This window comes from Rhyacophila brunnea, unplaced genomic scaffold (assembly GCF_057557595.1).
Source record: "Rhyacophila brunnea isolate RB1 unplaced genomic scaffold, BYU_Rbru_1.0 scaffold_3, whole genome shotgun sequence".
Lineage (NCBI taxonomy): Eukaryota > Metazoa > Arthropoda > Insecta > Trichoptera > Rhyacophilidae > Rhyacophila > Rhyacophila brunnea.
In genome coordinates, this window is record NW_028232965.1 from 22,997,801 (window position 1) to 23,014,468 (window position 16,668).

At 33.0% G+C, this 16,668-nt stretch overlaps 2 protein-coding genes across 4 annotated transcripts; one reads left to right on the forward strand and one right to left on the reverse strand.

The window, feature by feature from the left end:
- The first annotated feature begins 2,793 nt into the window (after positions 1-2,793).
- Positions 2,794-9,400, forward strand: LOC147068081 (erlin-1-like). 3 transcript variants are annotated; one of them, XM_085953337.1, is made up of 7 exons: positions 2,794-2,981; positions 3,101-3,227; positions 3,455-3,535; positions 6,461-6,569; positions 7,625-7,776; positions 7,866-8,018; positions 9,018-9,400. In XM_085953337.1, exons 2-7 carry the CDS (start codon positions 3,120-3,122, stop codon positions 9,381-9,383), a joined length of 969 nt encoding a protein of 322 aa, XP_085809463.1. In that variant the 5' UTR covers positions 2,794-2,981; positions 3,101-3,119; the 3' UTR covers positions 9,384-9,400. The 3 variants fall into 3 exon arrangements, with proteins under 3 accessions (XP_085809463.1, XP_085809465.1, XP_085809464.1); XM_085953339.1 differs by having other exon boundaries at positions 2,794-2,967; XM_085953338.1 differs by having other exon boundaries at positions 2,794-2,893.
- Positions 9,401-10,929: 1,529 nt separating this feature from the next.
- Positions 10,930-14,587, reverse strand: LOC147068082 (voltage-dependent anion-selective channel-like). Its single transcript, XM_085953340.1, has 4 exons — positions 14,494-14,587; positions 13,340-13,498; positions 12,566-12,729; positions 10,930-11,945 (listed from the first exon to the last, which is right to left on the reverse strand). Exons 2-4 carry the CDS (start codon positions 13,493-13,495, stop codon positions 11,417-11,419), a joined length of 849 nt encoding a protein of 282 aa, XP_085809466.1. The 5' UTR covers positions 13,496-13,498; positions 14,494-14,587; the 3' UTR covers positions 10,930-11,416.
- Between the last annotated feature and the right edge of the window lie 2,081 nt (positions 14,588-16,668).

The window sequence follows — 16,668 nt, forward strand, 5'->3', positions numbered from 1 at the left end:
TGTTCCATGTTTAATAATTTTAGCCGTTATGGTTTAAGTAACCATCATATTTAAATAATAACTTATTTCTTTTAATAAAACCCATAAACCAATAATTGTGTCCGGGTACTTCGTTTTTAAACGGTGTATTAATATTATTTTCATTACTATACTGTCCAATTAATTCGAGGACTACTTTTTTGTGAGACATGCTTTACCAACGTATGCAAATTTTCTGCAATAGATGTTTCAATCACTAATAATATTGTACTTCTGGTAATATTGTAGGTACTTCTGCTAAAACCAAAGAGATTGAAAGACTGGAGAGGGAACACGCTATCATTTAAATACGAATCGGAGAAAGACAGTTGGTAATGTTGGTATTCTGGAGCTTCTTCAAGTTCGTGTGGTAAAACAGCATGGCGGATATGATATTGTTATTCTCTCGATTTATACGTATTATACGTTATTATTCGGTACAAAAATGTTTATTAATGGAAGAATACAAATGAGTAACAGCATTTTGGAACAATATGCATACTATTAATTATTTATACATTGATAGTTTTTCCTAAAAGATCTTTTACAATAACAATTCAAAACTTTTACATCAAACGTCAAATGGTTGTTTATTGCAAAAAATCCAGGGCCGTATGCATAATATTATTTTGAACCCAAAATATACGATGTCTTTTTCAAAGTAAAAACTGTTAGTGCTAGTTAATGTCATTCATTATTTACATAGATTTTATATTTCATTTCAGAGTTAAATATATTTTTAAGAATACCAAACAAAAAATTGTATTTATATGAAGTATGTAATGGAGTATATGTAGCAATTTTATAATGTTATAGGTATAAATTAAATTATTTCAGATTTCCGAAAAATGAAGTTCTTCGGAAATTGTGGATTGATGCAGTCGGGCGGGAGAGCTGGGTGCCATCTAAATATTCATTACTGTGTGGGATGCATTTCTCGTAAAGTGACGTTAAATGAGTGTTAAAGTTAAATGAGAGTTAAAAAGTGAGTTAAATAGATACAATATTGTAATTAACTATATAATCAAATTTTTAACATACCTACCTGTATTTTGTCTCTAATAGGTTTGTATAAACAAGTAATTTTATACACAATATGTCAAAAACGAACCCATGTTATATTTTTATTTCATAAAATATTTTCAAAATACACATGTGTAAATAGGTAGGTAATATAATCAATTTTTTTTTGTTTGTAATTATTTGTGTTTTTTATTTAACCGTTTTATCTAAACAATAATGCTATGTTATTTTATATAGAACAATATGTAAAAACAAGACCATATTTCTTATTCCAATATTTAACCATTTGCTATTAACTGATTTGTGTATAATTTTTTGTAATATTATTGTGTTTTTTGTGTTATTAAAAATAAAATACTTACATCCATTTGCATTATTTTTTCTTACCCTGAATGCTAATAAAGTTTTTATTGCGGGAACTTTTTATAATGAAAATACGTTTATCATAAATTGGTTGTAAGCTTGTGTTGATAAAAAAAAATACTCAGTGGGGCGTTTTTATGTCTAAGTATGGCCCATTTGCAGCAAAGTGTACCTAATTTCAGAGAAGTAGAACTTTCTCTCACAAAACGAGTACACACTGACATTATTTGTGTGCTACCTCTGGGGGAGAAGTTCAATCTCTTTGGCTAAAACTGTTTTCTCTTCTTTCGTAAACATGATTATACATATTATCCTGTTTTTTTAAGCTCCTTTATATCGTTTATATTTACATGTGGAAAAAATGCACATTAATTATTATCACATATTAGAGATAAGCACTTATTTTAAAAACTTCTGTATTAAATTAAAACACACGCACTCTTCCGAGTACCTACCTACTTATCTAACATAAAACTATTATAATAAAATTATAAACATTTTATTTCAATTGCGAACATTTTTCGATCGATATAAATAATGCGTCATGTCCCATCACCAGTTAAAATAATGATTAGGTATGCGAATTCATAGAAAATATATGGGGGAAGTGTGACACAAAACAAAGGTGCACTTACCCCACGCGTTTAATTTCGTGGGGAAAGTGTGTCTACTCGTTTAAAACTTTAAAATGCTTATCAATAAGTAAAACGATAACAACACGTGAAGCAGGGTATCAAAACACATATGCTCATCAAATTTTACAACCATAATGTGCAGATATCCGTGTTTTAAAAAATAGTTTAGTAACAGCTATCATCTCACTCGTCGACTTCAAAATGTCGTCTGGAGAATAATCCATGTAGTCACCTCAAAAAACATGGAATCGACACCATTTCTGATTATTTTTATAAATCGGTGACTTTGCTATCACCTTTCCATAGATGGCATCATCCAATTTGTAGTAGATACTGAGATATCTTAGTAGCTACACTTACCCAAAAGTTACACTTACTCCGACTCACCTTACCTAATTTAGTAAATCAGAAATTATAAAACATATTCAATTGGACGAACCATGATCAACATTGAATATAAAAAAACATTAAAAATGGAGCTTTAAAAACTTTTAGTGATTTTGCGAGTATAAAAAGTATACAAGTTTAGTGGTCATGACACATTATTAAAATAATGCTTCTAAACTTAAAAATCAACATAAAAGTTTAGTTTAAATCGTACGTACCTAGGTACTTGAGAAATGATTGGTGGTCAGAAACCAATAAAAAGGAAAAATAATATTATTTTATAATATTATGATAAATATAATATTATGGTAATACCAAATTAACCAATTTGTCACTTGTCTATGGTTTTGGTTTTGACGTTTTGAGCATAGATAAGGATGTGAGCCGGTATCAGCCCATGATCAGCCCATTATCTGTTATCTGAGTTATCAGCCGATAAATATTTTTCACGTACATGCTGTAATACAGTCCGTATAGTTTATTTATATCTTCATATTATTATTAGCGAACTTTCGAAATGCATTTTTTTGCAAATTATTAGGTAACTCAAATACGGTAAAAACTCATTTAAGTTATCTGGAGAATATCAAATTGTATATAAAATATTCATTTTATTATTACCTACGCCTACTTACTGTGTAACTACAAACTATTGATACTATCTTCACTTCCAGATTTTTTCTAAGAAGCACAATGGTAGACCAATCAGCTGTTTTGGCAGCGTTTTTACTTATTAGTGGACTTATTTTCAATTTCTCCCTTCATAAACTTGAAGAAGGACATGTCGGCGTTTATTTCAGGGTAGGTAAAATTTAATTTCCCTTTCGTTGTTGTTAATAAGTTTCAAGAATATTTGAAAAATGAAGTATAACATTAAAGAGACTCCAGCTATGACGCTTGTAATCCATGTAAGTATTTTTCTATAATTATATTATTAGGTATTATATACACAAGACATTGATGTTCAGTAATTTTCAATTACTTACCATTTTTATCGCTACATTATAATTGATGATTATATTATTTAGGGGGGTGCTCTTCTTCCTGTTACAAGTCAACCAGGATTCCATATGATGTTCCCGCTTTTGACAACTTATAAATCAATTCAGGTAAAATCAATGACATTTGATGGAGATACCTTACAAACCAAAATTGTCTATTGCCCAACTTCAGTTTGGGCTTATCTGCATCATCATCAAGATAAAATCTCATTGTCTGAAAACCGGTCTACACTGAACAGTCGACACCTCATTGGCTGCATACCATTTCATACCACCAATGAACGGCTCCGAATGCTTTACGATCTGTCAAATCTGTGTTTATTTACCAAAAAGTCATTGTGGTAAATCAATCAATAAAATAGTGTACCAATAAAATAAAATGGACACAACATTGGAAACTATATTACCACCTGTAGACACGACGCGTATTGCCAGCAATAGTGCGCTAATTTAACTTTTCCAACAGTAAATGTTCACACAAGGATTGGTGATTGTCTCGCTAATCTCATTTTTCAGGTGAAAGTAGGTGGCGTTATTTTTGTGCACTATTTTTTGATCCATGGATAATATATTATGATTTAACATTTGTACAAAATAATGGTTTGATTTATTTTTACATAATACACTCACGGGTGAGCGATGCTGTATCTGTCAAACTTAAATTACAAGTAACCATGACTAATTGCAAGTAACTTTAACCCATTGGAGACGGACAGAAAAGGAGAAAGTCGACCAACAGCCAGATTAAATTTTGTAGTAAATTTTACAAGAGTTGACTAAAACTGCTACAACTTTTATATGAATGATTTTAATATTTTTTCAAAACTTGTGTAGGTATTGAAACATTTCAATTTAAATAAATATGTAGGTAAATTTGTAGGATTTTAAGAAATATGTAAAAGTAAAAAATATTTTTTTTTTACCAAGGAGAAGCGGCATCAAATTGACGCCGATTGTCCAGAATCACTTGGTCAATAGCGTCGTCAAATTGGCACCGATTGTCTCCAATGGATTAAGATGTTTAGCTAGATATTGGTAATAGTTACGGTGGCATAGCTAAAAATAATAATTTTGCGTAATAGCATAACATAATAGGCCGTCTACATGGGCATGGATTTATTGCTGACAGCAGTAGCGAAGGGTGGAGGTAGGCTGTTAACATCCGCCATAAATAGTGTCCACTAAGCTTTGTCAATCATACGTATTTGTTTTCATTGATATCGCGGCCATATCAAAAATATGCACATGTGTAAATTATCGTATAAGTTGCAAGATTGCATGCATGGATCATAAAAGTTCAGCAGCTTCTGAATTTTCACGCGATAGTTGGAACTTGTGCGATATTTGCGCCTACTTAGTAGAATGATAGTGGCGAATCTGCTAGAAAAAATATGAACTACACCGCGCAGAGCATTTTGATGTTTACCAATTTTCACAACTTGTCAAATAGCACCTTACAATGACAACGCGTCTCGCTTACGCTTGAAGAATGATATTGGCAAGACAGTCAGCCCTTTGCACATAAACAATTATCGCAGTAGTTTAATTTTCACATTATTGGTGCCAGTAAATTCATGCCGTGTAGGTACAGGCATTATTATAAAGGGTCTTTCAATAAGGACGTTTGATTTTTTTTAGGTTATAGCAGCCATGTTCTTAAAGTGATATCTGTCAAATTTGTTGTGAATTGTTTAGTAGTGTATGGCAAATCGCCATGGAAGGTTATAGCGTTGAACAACATGTGCAAATCATCAAATTTTATTATCAAAATCAGTGCTCCTCGTTCGAGAAACGTTCAGCGCAATACATGATTTTTATCCTCGCCACAACCATCCTGCTACCGACCTAACCGACTATTTGACGTTGTCAAAAATCAAAATTGTCGGATTTGGGGTGATACCAATCCATACGAGATACACCAGCACCAAATGCATCCCGAGAAAGTCACTGTTTGGTGCGGATTTTGGTCTGGCGTAATCATCGGTCCGTACTTCTTCCAAAACGAAACTGGCATTGCCATAACCGTCAACGGCGAGCGCTACAGATCGATGATAAGCAACTTCTTGTGGCCTAAACTGCATAATATGGATACCGATAACATGTGGTTCCAACAGGATGGCTCTATGTGCCACACAGCGCATGCCACGATGGACATTCTGCACGAGCGATTTGAGGGCATAGTTATCTCATGCGGCGACGATGTGAACTGGCCACCGAGATCGTGCGATTTAACGACTTTAGACTTCTTTCTTTGGGGCTATCTTAAATCGCATGCCAATGCGAATAAATCACAAACAATTGATGCCCTCAAAGTCGACATAACGAACGCCATACAGCAAATCCAGCCAGATTTATGTGATAGTCATCGAAAATTGGACCTCCGAATACGTGCTCACCAAGCAAAGCCACGGCGGACATTTAAACAACGTTATATCCCATACTTAATGCCATAAAATATTTTTTCAAATAAAAAAAATTGAGTGGATATCTCACACACGACTTGTTTTATTAACATTTAAAAATCGAGCGTCCTTATTGAAACACCCTTTATTATGTTTTATCTTGGCCAATTTGTAGTAAATAGATTCCATAAATTAAATACATAATATACAAATTTAGGGTAGGCATATTAATGACTGAGCTAATTTAAGCTACTTCCTCATACTAAACCCCGTTCACATATTTTATAATATCACAACTAGAAAATTATTTCTCAATACCATTAATAATGAATGAGTAAAAATAATATCTGTAAAATTTTTATTTTTATTTAATCATAATTATAAGTTTTAATGTTGGGGGAACATTTTGGGTTTTCATATGGGGACAACTGTCTCCCTCGGGGCGTACCCGGACGAACACTCATTTATTTCAGAAAAATCATTGTTGTATTATTAATAATATTGAGGACAGATTTGAACAACACTTTTAATAAAGTTTGTCTTTGAAATTTATTAAACGGGTTACTAACGCTGCTGCATTAACCACTTTGTAAAATTATTTTATTAATGATAGAATTTACTTCTTATTTAGGTTACTTTACAAACTGATGAAGTAGTCAATGTACCGTGCGGAACTAGCGGAGGCGTAATGATATATTTTGATCGAATAGAGGTTGTTAACAAACTGGAACCAAAGAGCGGTGAGATGAAAACTTACAAGTTGTTATAGTTTCCAGATATTCTTAATAATTATTCACAGTTTTATTATTATTTAATAAACATGTTTTCTTGATGTGTGAAATACTTGTTCTAAATGCAAATGATTTTGCATATTTTCATAGTGGCAACTAGTTTTTTTGTACTTTGTCCACAAAAAAAATATTATTAACATAATATAGACCGGTTTCGTTTGTCATGGAGCAAATAATATCAATATAATGGAAAATATTGACAACAAAAAAAATGTTGTTTAACTGTATTTGTCGTTTTCATAGTATAAAGAACACATTACTTTTATCAATCTTAAGGCTGACTCTAAATCAATGATACTCAACCTTTTTTTTCTTCGGGCCAAATACATATATTTGTAAAGTAACGCGGGCCGCATCACTACTGGTGTGACGAAAAAAATCATGAAACCCCCCTTTTTTACGAAACATTTATGAGATTTTAAAAATTATGCGTGTTTTTAAATTAATCGTGTGCAATAGCAACACTTTTATACCAGATCTGATGTGGACAATAATGACAATCCTCTTCGGGTGTCGAAAAAGTCAAAACGAATCTCAAGATATACGAAATTCCTGATAATAAATGTGTTTCGGGCCGCACATAAAAGCTTAAAGGGCCGCATGCGGCCCGCGGGTTGAGTATCGCTACTCTAAATGATCTGTTGATTTTAATATCCAGGGCGCTTGACAAAATAAACCAAATATCGTCTGCGTATTGTCATAGATTAAGAACAGCCATTATCTGTTTGAATGACTTCATGCGTCTGTTGTCATTTAAAAACATGTACTTATAATAATGATTTGATATTTAACCAAATGTTTAAATATTTCAATTTAATAAATAGTTCATTTTGTCACCATTGCAAGAGTCACTCCGATTAGATCTTGATTATTCGTAAATCTTTTAACTTCTTCAGTGTCCTTTGCTTGAACAGCGATGGTATATTTTGTTTTATCATCATATGGGTTTTCTTATCATATGATTGTGATTTAATATATTTAATTAATATTTTTTTTTGTTTCAGTATTGGATATTGTTAGGAACTACACAGCTGATTATGATAGAGCTCTAATTTTTAATAAAGTCCATCATGAGCTCAATCAATTCTGTAGTGTGCACACACTCCATGAAGTTTACATAGATCTCTTTGACCAAATTGATGAGAATTTGAAAATAGTGAGTATGTAAATAACGCAAGGATGAATAAGTCACATAATTTCTCAGAATCACTTAATATGTACATACATTTTTTTCTCTCTCTACAGGCGTTGCAAGTTGACTTAAATGATATGGCACCTGGTTTACAAATCCAAGCTGTAAGAGTTACTAAACCAAAAATACCTGAGGTTATCAGAAAGAATTATGAATTAATGGAAAGCGAGAAGTCAAAATTACTTATTGCTGCGCAACATCAAAAGGTTTGTATGTTTCGGCTCTTTAAAAGGAAGTGGCATACTTTTCACCTGGTATTAGTCATAATAAATCAGATGATACAGATCCTGTATGTACAGTATGTATTACCTTTACCATCAGTAATTATTAAGAGCATCCGGGTCATAGTCTATTAAACTGAAATCTTATACGCGCATCCACTGGGTTGAATATTTACACCAGTTCAAGTAAGGCATTTTCCAAGATGCACATTGTCAAATATTTCAGTGTATATCTCTACAAATCCATTATTTTTCATATTATACAACTGATCTAGGTAGTTCTCATTCCACAATTGGGCCTGTACGTCCTCGACTAACCCAGGCAGGCTGGGACGGCACCATGAGACTAGATTTTAAATAAGTTACAATAGAAAAAAAGTTAATCTTTTGCTTCTTAGGTCATTGAAATCTAGAATATATAAATTGAGTCGTATAGTATCAAAAGTAGATCTGTGCGTTATTCATCATTTCGAGAAAATGACGAAAAACGTTTTGTTGGGTTTTTTAGTGTTATAATAGCATGAAATATGTTTCTACATTTAGAAATTCAATTCAAATTCAACAGTTCTACTTTTGTTTCCAAAGTATGGAACAGTTCTAATTCTGATACCAAGCCCTATTTTCCATCACAATTTTATGCCACACAGATATGATTTTGGTTCGAATATTATGTTGCTAGTCATACATTATGGTCAGAAGAATAATTTGGCATACTTAGTTAAATTTCGATATATTTGCGACAGTTCTACTTTTGATACTATACGACTCAATTTATAATATTTCACTTTTAAAAACGTCTGAATGTCAGAGGTACCAACCAAATCAAAAAGTTTAAAATGATTGTCTCAATTATTCAAAAGGATTATAGTCATTTTTATTCAGAAGTTTGCATTAAGGCCAGCATGGCCTTCTGAAATTCCTTTATTTCATTGTGTGAAATCATTATATTGGCAACATGTTGTACTAAAATATGATATTTTTTAGGTCGTTGAAAAAGAAGCTGAGACAGCTCGTAGAAAAGCGTTAATTGAAGCTGAAAAAGTAGCCCAAGTGGCTAAAATACAAAATGACCAAAAAATAATGGAAAAGGAATCACTACAAAAAATGGAGGTTATTGAAGATTCAATTCACATTGCGAAAGAACGGAACAAAGCAGATTCGGCGTTCTATCATTCCGTGAAACAAGCAGAGGCAAACGGTGCCCTTCTGACCCCTCAATATCTTGAATTGAGGAAATATGAAGCCCTCTCCAAAAACAATAAAATATATTTTGGCAGTGATATTCCTAGTATGTTTGTACACGCTGGAGTAAGTGAAGCACTCACACAAAGCGAATCCCAAAATAAATAATTTGATATGCAAATAAATCTTTTTAATGAAATCCTCATGATATTCATTTTGAATAATTTGTTCTAGTCACAGCTTGTAGTCAAAGAGATATTTTATTCTACTCGCTGGTTTTCAATCCTAAATTTCTAGTCTATAGATTTTTTTACACAGAAAGGTTAAGATGAATGCTCTAGGTCAGGGTCGGCAAACTTTTTACGTATGAGTGCCAAAAATTCCAAATATTATGTTTCGACTGACGTGCCGAGCAGTTTTTCATGGGGAAAAAGTAGTATTTAAAAAATGATGTTCTAGATACCACTCACAGAACATAGCACACATATAGCTTTATCACTTTTTTCAATTACACCATACATTTTTGAAACTGTCTGCCAGAATTACTGCTACTAGCTCCACCAAGTTTTTGTTTCTTATTTGGTGCAGCCATTTTTTGTGGGTAGAAATGAAATTGTTTGTTAATGTATTAATTAGTTTGGTATGAGGCATTCTCTCGCTACAGTGGTCTCAAGCATTGTAAACCAATCAAAATTAGAGGTATGCGGCGCGGCATCTCCCGTTGCCTGATAAGGTTAGTGTGATATTATATAACGCAAAAAGCCTAAGCACCGACCTTTGCAATTATAATATAAATAATATTTACATTAAACATAACGCTTGCTCTTGAAGAGTATTTGCTGGCTATTTTTTATACAATACGATTTGTCACTTATTATAGGTATTTTTTTTCTCTTTAAAAAATATTACTATATTGATATGATACTAATTATTAGAAAATTCTTTTCTTTTGAGACTACAGAGTTACAAAGTATGACTGTATTTTTTACGAAGGGCAACCCACAAATCAGCTTTTTAATTTACTTAAAAACATTGCTATTTAATTATACAGTAAATAAAAAAAAAGTTAATACTACATAACATGGTTAATTTTACATAAATTGAAATATTCACTAAGATTTCATAAAACCTACTTAGTGATTTCCACTATTCACCATTGATAATCTGAAAGAAATTGTATCGGAAACTCTTTTTACCATCCTTTTTGTATTTTGATTTTCAGTCACATCTATTTCGAATTAACCGGGTTTTACTGCAGTATGTATGTACTTTTGGCGTATACCTTTTTTATATTTTACATATTAGGTGAACCAATATGAGATTGGCAACACTGCCTAAGAGTCTTAGCAAATTCCTTCGATACAATATAAATACTTTTCATTTCACATCCTTAGACTTAACTGTAGTCACATCAACACCACTTTTGCAGCGATTTGAAACCAGTTCTCACGAAAGTAGGAGTGTCAATCAAGTATTGATAGAAATCTACATCTTGAGTTATGATGGTGTGGATAGAAGCTCGTAATACACCGGCTATACTCACATTGACACTATTGCAAAGGCCGCACTTCAAGTTGTAGATCTACAAATCTCAAAGTCTTGTAATGTTTGCTGCGATAACAGCACCCTACATTTACGTTCAAGTTTCCGCTAAATTGTTGAGAAGTAGACTAAACATTTATATTTTTATGACTTATAGGAATGAAAGAATTGGTTTTATGTATAACTTTATTAAATTAAGTGTTTTATAAACATACCAGCAGAGTTATTGATTTGCAATAATATTTAACACTCAAAGGGACTATTTATATAAGTTCAGATTTTCTTAAACCAGTATAGTAATAATACGAGTGATATATTTATGTACTCACCTTAAACATATCTTATTCGATCAGCTACCTGAGACTAAAGATCAGACTATACTACCGGTTTGGCCGTAGGATCGCACAACATAAAATGGCAATGTTATTCAAATATCAAAACAAACTTTACATGAAGCCGTGATATATGATAAAAGTAGAATGTGCAGCATTTAGTTTGCCAAGACGTATAATTTCCAAAAGACGATACATTGATAACAAAACTTAAAATACAAGAGAAAGGTGGAAATCTATCTTCTGTACACGAATGAAAAGGAAAGTATGTCAACAATATTACATAAGTATCTACAGAATGTGGTAATCTGATACTCGCGTGCCGTCTTAAGCTTCGAGCTCGAGAGACAAGCCCAGTTTGTGGCCGCCTCCGTTGAAGTTCTGCCCGTCGATCAAGGTTGACAGAGTCAAGGTGATGCCGTCTCTGAGCTTCTGTTGATATCCTAAACCGATTTGACTGGAATTGTTGAGCTTGCAACGTACGCTCGCATCACTGTCCAGGTCGTATTTGCAACCTACGCCGAAGACGGTGTTGTTGGAGCCAGCCGCCCAGTTGAGGGAGATGCCGCAGTCCAAGTTGGGGGACACCTTTTGGTAGATAGATCCGCCGAACTTCTGACCGTCATCCACGTTCGTGTGCAGGACAAAGTCGCTAGATGAAAATCCAACAGAAATATTGTTCTTTGTGATGCTACGTTTCTGGGAATCGAACTGCAGTTGGTAACCCGCCAGCCATGACTTGTATTTGAATACCGCTGAAGCGTTCACGAGGGGTCTCGCGCGGTCAATGTCTACGTCGCAGTTGAGCGCGCAGCAGTCATTTATGTACGCGGACTTCAACTTACCAGCCTTGCTTCTGAAATTTTACAATAAAGATATTTGTCAGTATCGGGATTTGCAATACATCTTATTTTAATATCGGATATGATGGCTACAATCATTGAGTAAACGTTACTGGCATTCGGTGTAAAACAAATGTTGAAAATAGACACATTTGGCAATAAGCCCACACAATAAACCAGCGAATGCGTTTGACTCAGGTGGATATGTTGAAATAATAATTGTATACAGTAAAGCTGCCCTTCAGTTTTTTTTAATCTTAATTATGTCACCAAGTTTTTGTTGCAACTTTACCAGTGCGCACTGTTCACCCGTATGCCCTTCCTTCTATTTAAAATTTCATTAGAAATATTTTGATTCACTAGGATATTAATGTATGATCAAATATTAAAAAAAAAAAAAAATGAAGATTGATGTAATTTTATGCCAGTGTTATACCATTAGTAAAACATGAATGAATAATACGTTTCTATTGACATAATGGTTTATAGACAAATAAAGAATTTCAATGGCACATGTATCCATTTGTATAATATATAATATGCAATGCACACTGGTGAATTATTCAGATTCACTATATTGCCTAAATCTTAATTATCGGATAGGTTTACGTAAGATAGTAAGGTGGTATTTTACCCGGTCTGAGGTGCAAAGGATCCGTCAAGTGTAAGCTTCAAGCCCTTGGCGAGTTGGTCCTGAACTGTGACATCAGAAACAAAAACATTGTCCGTATTCCATTTTTCTGTGAATGTGAGACCATATTCCTTGACTTTGTATTTTGTTTCTAAGCTGCCGAAAACCTGAAATGGTAAAGAGAAAGTCTTTAGCAGAGTACTACCTATCACAAAATCAATGCAAGGACATATTTTTGATTACAATACAATTTGATAAAAATGGATACAGATAATACAATATCTGTTGTGAATAAGTGCTTTGACAATCATTGATAATATTGAACAGTAAGGAAAAGTCGAGATAATAATTGACACAAATAATTAATATATAGGTAGGTAGGTACGTCATATATTAAACAAAAAAAGATGTTAGATTCTAAAGAGAATCATATGTGGTGTCTTCAATTTAATGGGTCAATGATTATTTGATAATTGTTTCAAACTATCAATATAATATTAATATTTTTATTCTATAAACGCAAATGATCACAAATACCAGAAGTTACCATTAAAATGAATTATTGTCAATTGGTATTCTATTTTGTTGTATTATGTAAGATATTTTACACAATATTTTAGCTGGAACTTTTTTTACATTGTGACAGTACAAAAGATGAGTGGGTTCCTGTTTCATTTAATTCATAATATTTGCATCTCAACTACCTACACAAAACTAATATTTAATGAGGTATTTATTATATGAGTAGTTAGTAAAATATTATATAAAAAAACAGACCTTGCCAGATTCTTGGTTAGAGTTGATTCCGCTGTTGAATTCCACACCAGAGTTGCTCTTGGTTTTGAGATCCAATTTTAAGAATCCAATATGATATCCTTTGCCAAAGACATCACGGGAGTGCTTTCCGAGATCGCCATACGCTGGGGGAGCCATTTTCTATGAAATAAAATAACTTTTAACTCATAAAGAAAGCTTGAAGAACCATCATTAGATATGTACTTATATGGGATAAGTTGAATTACTTGTTTTATGAAATTTCTATTAAAATAATGTACAACCCACCAAATGTCAAATGATTATTAGTGGTTTTTATTATTTTGTAATGGACCAAAGTACGAACCATGATGTAAATATGTGTAAACATGAAATTCAAACTGTTTATTACATATGTCAAGAAAGACGATTAGTTTATTGTTCAAGATAAGATTAACATGTTGTATAATATAATGGTATAGAATTATGGAACTGGAAAAGATATTTTAACCAAAAATAATGTTTGGTAGGTACCTACCTACTTACCTATTATTTAACAAATTTCTGAGTTTAGAATAACAAGTTGAAATCATCAAATAGATGATAATATGCAGTGAATTGCGAAGATCTTGAAAATAATTTATTTGGGTTATTGATATTGGATGACAATCAACTGACACATCGCCAGAATAAAAGAAAGCTCAACATTACAAGGTGCAAATTCAAAGAAATCGGTTATTACGTAACATTGGGCTGGATGTGTAAATATAAAAGAAAGGATAAGAAGAGAATGTGAATGAATAACTATCACATCGCCGATATTATCCTTCGGGGTGGTTAATACAACATCGTTTCAAGAACGCCACGGTGGAAATCGCGTGATGCAGAATTCTATGCAAAAATTGACGGAATGCCTTCGAGCAATCAATAAAACATAGGGACATCAATTACTGACACTTCGAATGCATTTGATCACCAGAATGTAATATGACGACAAACCAACAGAGCAAAGCCTTTGGAAATACGCGTTATAATAGAAAAATTATGTCAAATAAGCGGAAGACCGGCAATTCATCAGATTGGTACCGTAGCACATAACCTCACTTTTAGACAAAAAATACACCGATAACATATTAAATTAATATAACGAAATATAGTGATAATTTCATATTACTCACAATTGAATTTAGGTATGATTAGAGTATTAGAATTTTCCAAATTTCTCTTCACACGAAAACCCCGGATACAACCCACAAAACCGAGAACTGGACTGAAGTTAACGCCGAACGTAGTCGCAATCCACGCGACGCAATGCGGCTAAATTCATGGCTTTGAGACTTTTATCAATCTCAGAAAAAAACATAAAATATGAAAATACAGTATTGAAAAAAAGTAAAATTTGATATTTACATATAATTCGTGTATTGCAGTAAATAGTTATAGTATTTAAAAATCAAAATACTCTTTATAATCTCAAACCCTTGCATTTGCAAGAGCGGTCAACGGTTCTCCTTTATTAATAATTATTCAACTTAAACACGATTAACCTATTATTCGTGAAAGTTTTATAAATAATTAATTAATACAATATTTATGTAATATTGTTCAATGTTATACTCTACATAAATAACAAGTCTTCAATTCAAATGAAGAACTTACTATTGTCAGTACTAAAGGCGCGGTTATTTTGAAACAGATTATACAGTAAAAACTACATAACTAACAAAGACTGTATGATGTCTTCAATCGAAGGAAACAATTCCATTTTTTGGACATTTTGTGTGCATATTCAGAGAACTATCATCTAATATTGTATTACTGTCACCGAAAACACATTTTTCAAGAAAAGTAATATAATCTGATGAAAACGTAATCGTCATTAATTTTCACATTAAACTAGGTACGCAGAAATATAAAAATGGATAGGTACGAGGAATAAAATGAATCAAATTTTCAACATTAAATAATATAATATGTTATGTAGGTATCTGCCTTAATAAAATGTTTAAATAGAGAAAAAACAACCATAATTGTCATATCCTCATAATCAACTAGAAAATTTAAAAAATGAATAGCTACGTATATCAGGCACGAGACATAAAATGCAAAATGTACCAATCAAATCTACTAACAGTATAGATCTAGCCGAGTACGGACACAAGGGGCGGTTCGGGTCCGGACCCCCCCCCCCAGTAACGGAAAAATCAAATTATTTAATGGTAAATGGCATATTAGTTTCTTCGTCAGGACCTCCTGACTGAGGTTCATGACCCGAGTAATTTGGCTGTACAACAGCATATGAACGGGCTGACCCCAGTCCTCTTGCCATCCTGTGGCTACCAGAAAATCCGTGGCACTCATAAATTGGTTCAACTATCTGGGGCATCCAAAGTTTGCGTTAATATTCTGAAGCACCATGTCTGAAAGACAAAACAGCACGGACGACGACACAAACAAACACTTATGGTCCTAATAATCATGACCAGTAATCCACGTGCATTCTATAACCACTTGCGGATGCAACATCTCGCAATAATTCGTAAGTGAACACCCTTAGTTATACTTGCAGGCCAGGTGTTTATCGTTAGGTATACTCAAAGTGTGCAGTGTCTGGGTATGGGTAATGTATCTGAAACAGTGCAGCTGACTCTGCGGTTGAAAGCGAGAAGCCATAAGTAATAGGCGGAGTAAATGTGGAAGTCGTTAGCACCTAAATAATTAAAAAAAAATGATTCTCATTTCTGGAGAAATCAAGAATAGGTAGGTACATAGGTACATAAAACCCGCGAATTAAATTTAGATGTTGAAATCTGTATCTTTGATTTTGGTCGGAATTTTTTTTTTGGAAGGAAAGCATAAAAAGCTGATACCTTCGATTCTGGGATAGAAAAATGTTCGGAAGGAATGCTAAAGCTGACGTCTTTGAAAGGACAGGATCAGCACTCGAAATGGAAAATTTTACGAACCGGAACGCTCGATAATTTTATGAAAATATTAACGTTGTTATCTAATTGTATATGTATTTTATAAAAATAAGTCTATTAGATATCTTATTATATGACATATCTAGCTCAGGCGGTCAAATATATATGTTCACGAGACGGAGCGATAATTTTGGAGATTTTATGAACCGGAACGGCGCTCCGGTGCGTTCCGGTCCATTTCGAGCCCTGTACAAGATATTGTTTATGAAGGAAAGTTTAAAAAAAATAGGAAAAAATTGCCTCAACGTAAAAAAAACCTCGCATAATATCTTAAATAAGACGTTAATGTGATTCTTGACTATCTGGAGAAATCACAAACTCTAGTTACAACAGTGCTCGAACTGGAATATTTTACGAACCGGAGCGCAC

Coding starts and splice junctions, on each gene's coding strand:
- LOC147068081 (XM_085953337.1), top strand. CDS start 3,120: ATGGTAGACCAATCAGCTGTTTTGGCAGCGTTTTTACTTATTAGTGGA. Junction 7,777..7,865: donor TTGATGAGAATTTGAAAATA/GTGAGTATGTAA, acceptor CTCTCTCTACAG/GCGTTGCAAGTTGACTTAAA. Junction 8,019..9,017: donor TTGCTGCGCAACATCAAAAG/GTTTGTATGTTT, acceptor GATATTTTTTAG/GTCGTTGAAAAAGAAGCTGA.
- LOC147068082 (XM_085953340.1), bottom strand. CDS start 13,495: ATGGCTCCCCCAGCGTATGGCGATCTCGGAAAGCACTCCCGTGATGTC. Junction 12,730..13,339: donor CTAACCAAGAATCTGGCAAG/GTCTGTTTTTTT, acceptor TTACCATTTCAG/GTTTTCGGCAGCTTAGAAAC. Junction 11,946..12,565: donor TCCTTTGCACCTCAGACCGG/GTAAAATACCAC, acceptor GTAAAATTTCAG/AAGCAAGGCTGGTAAGTTGA.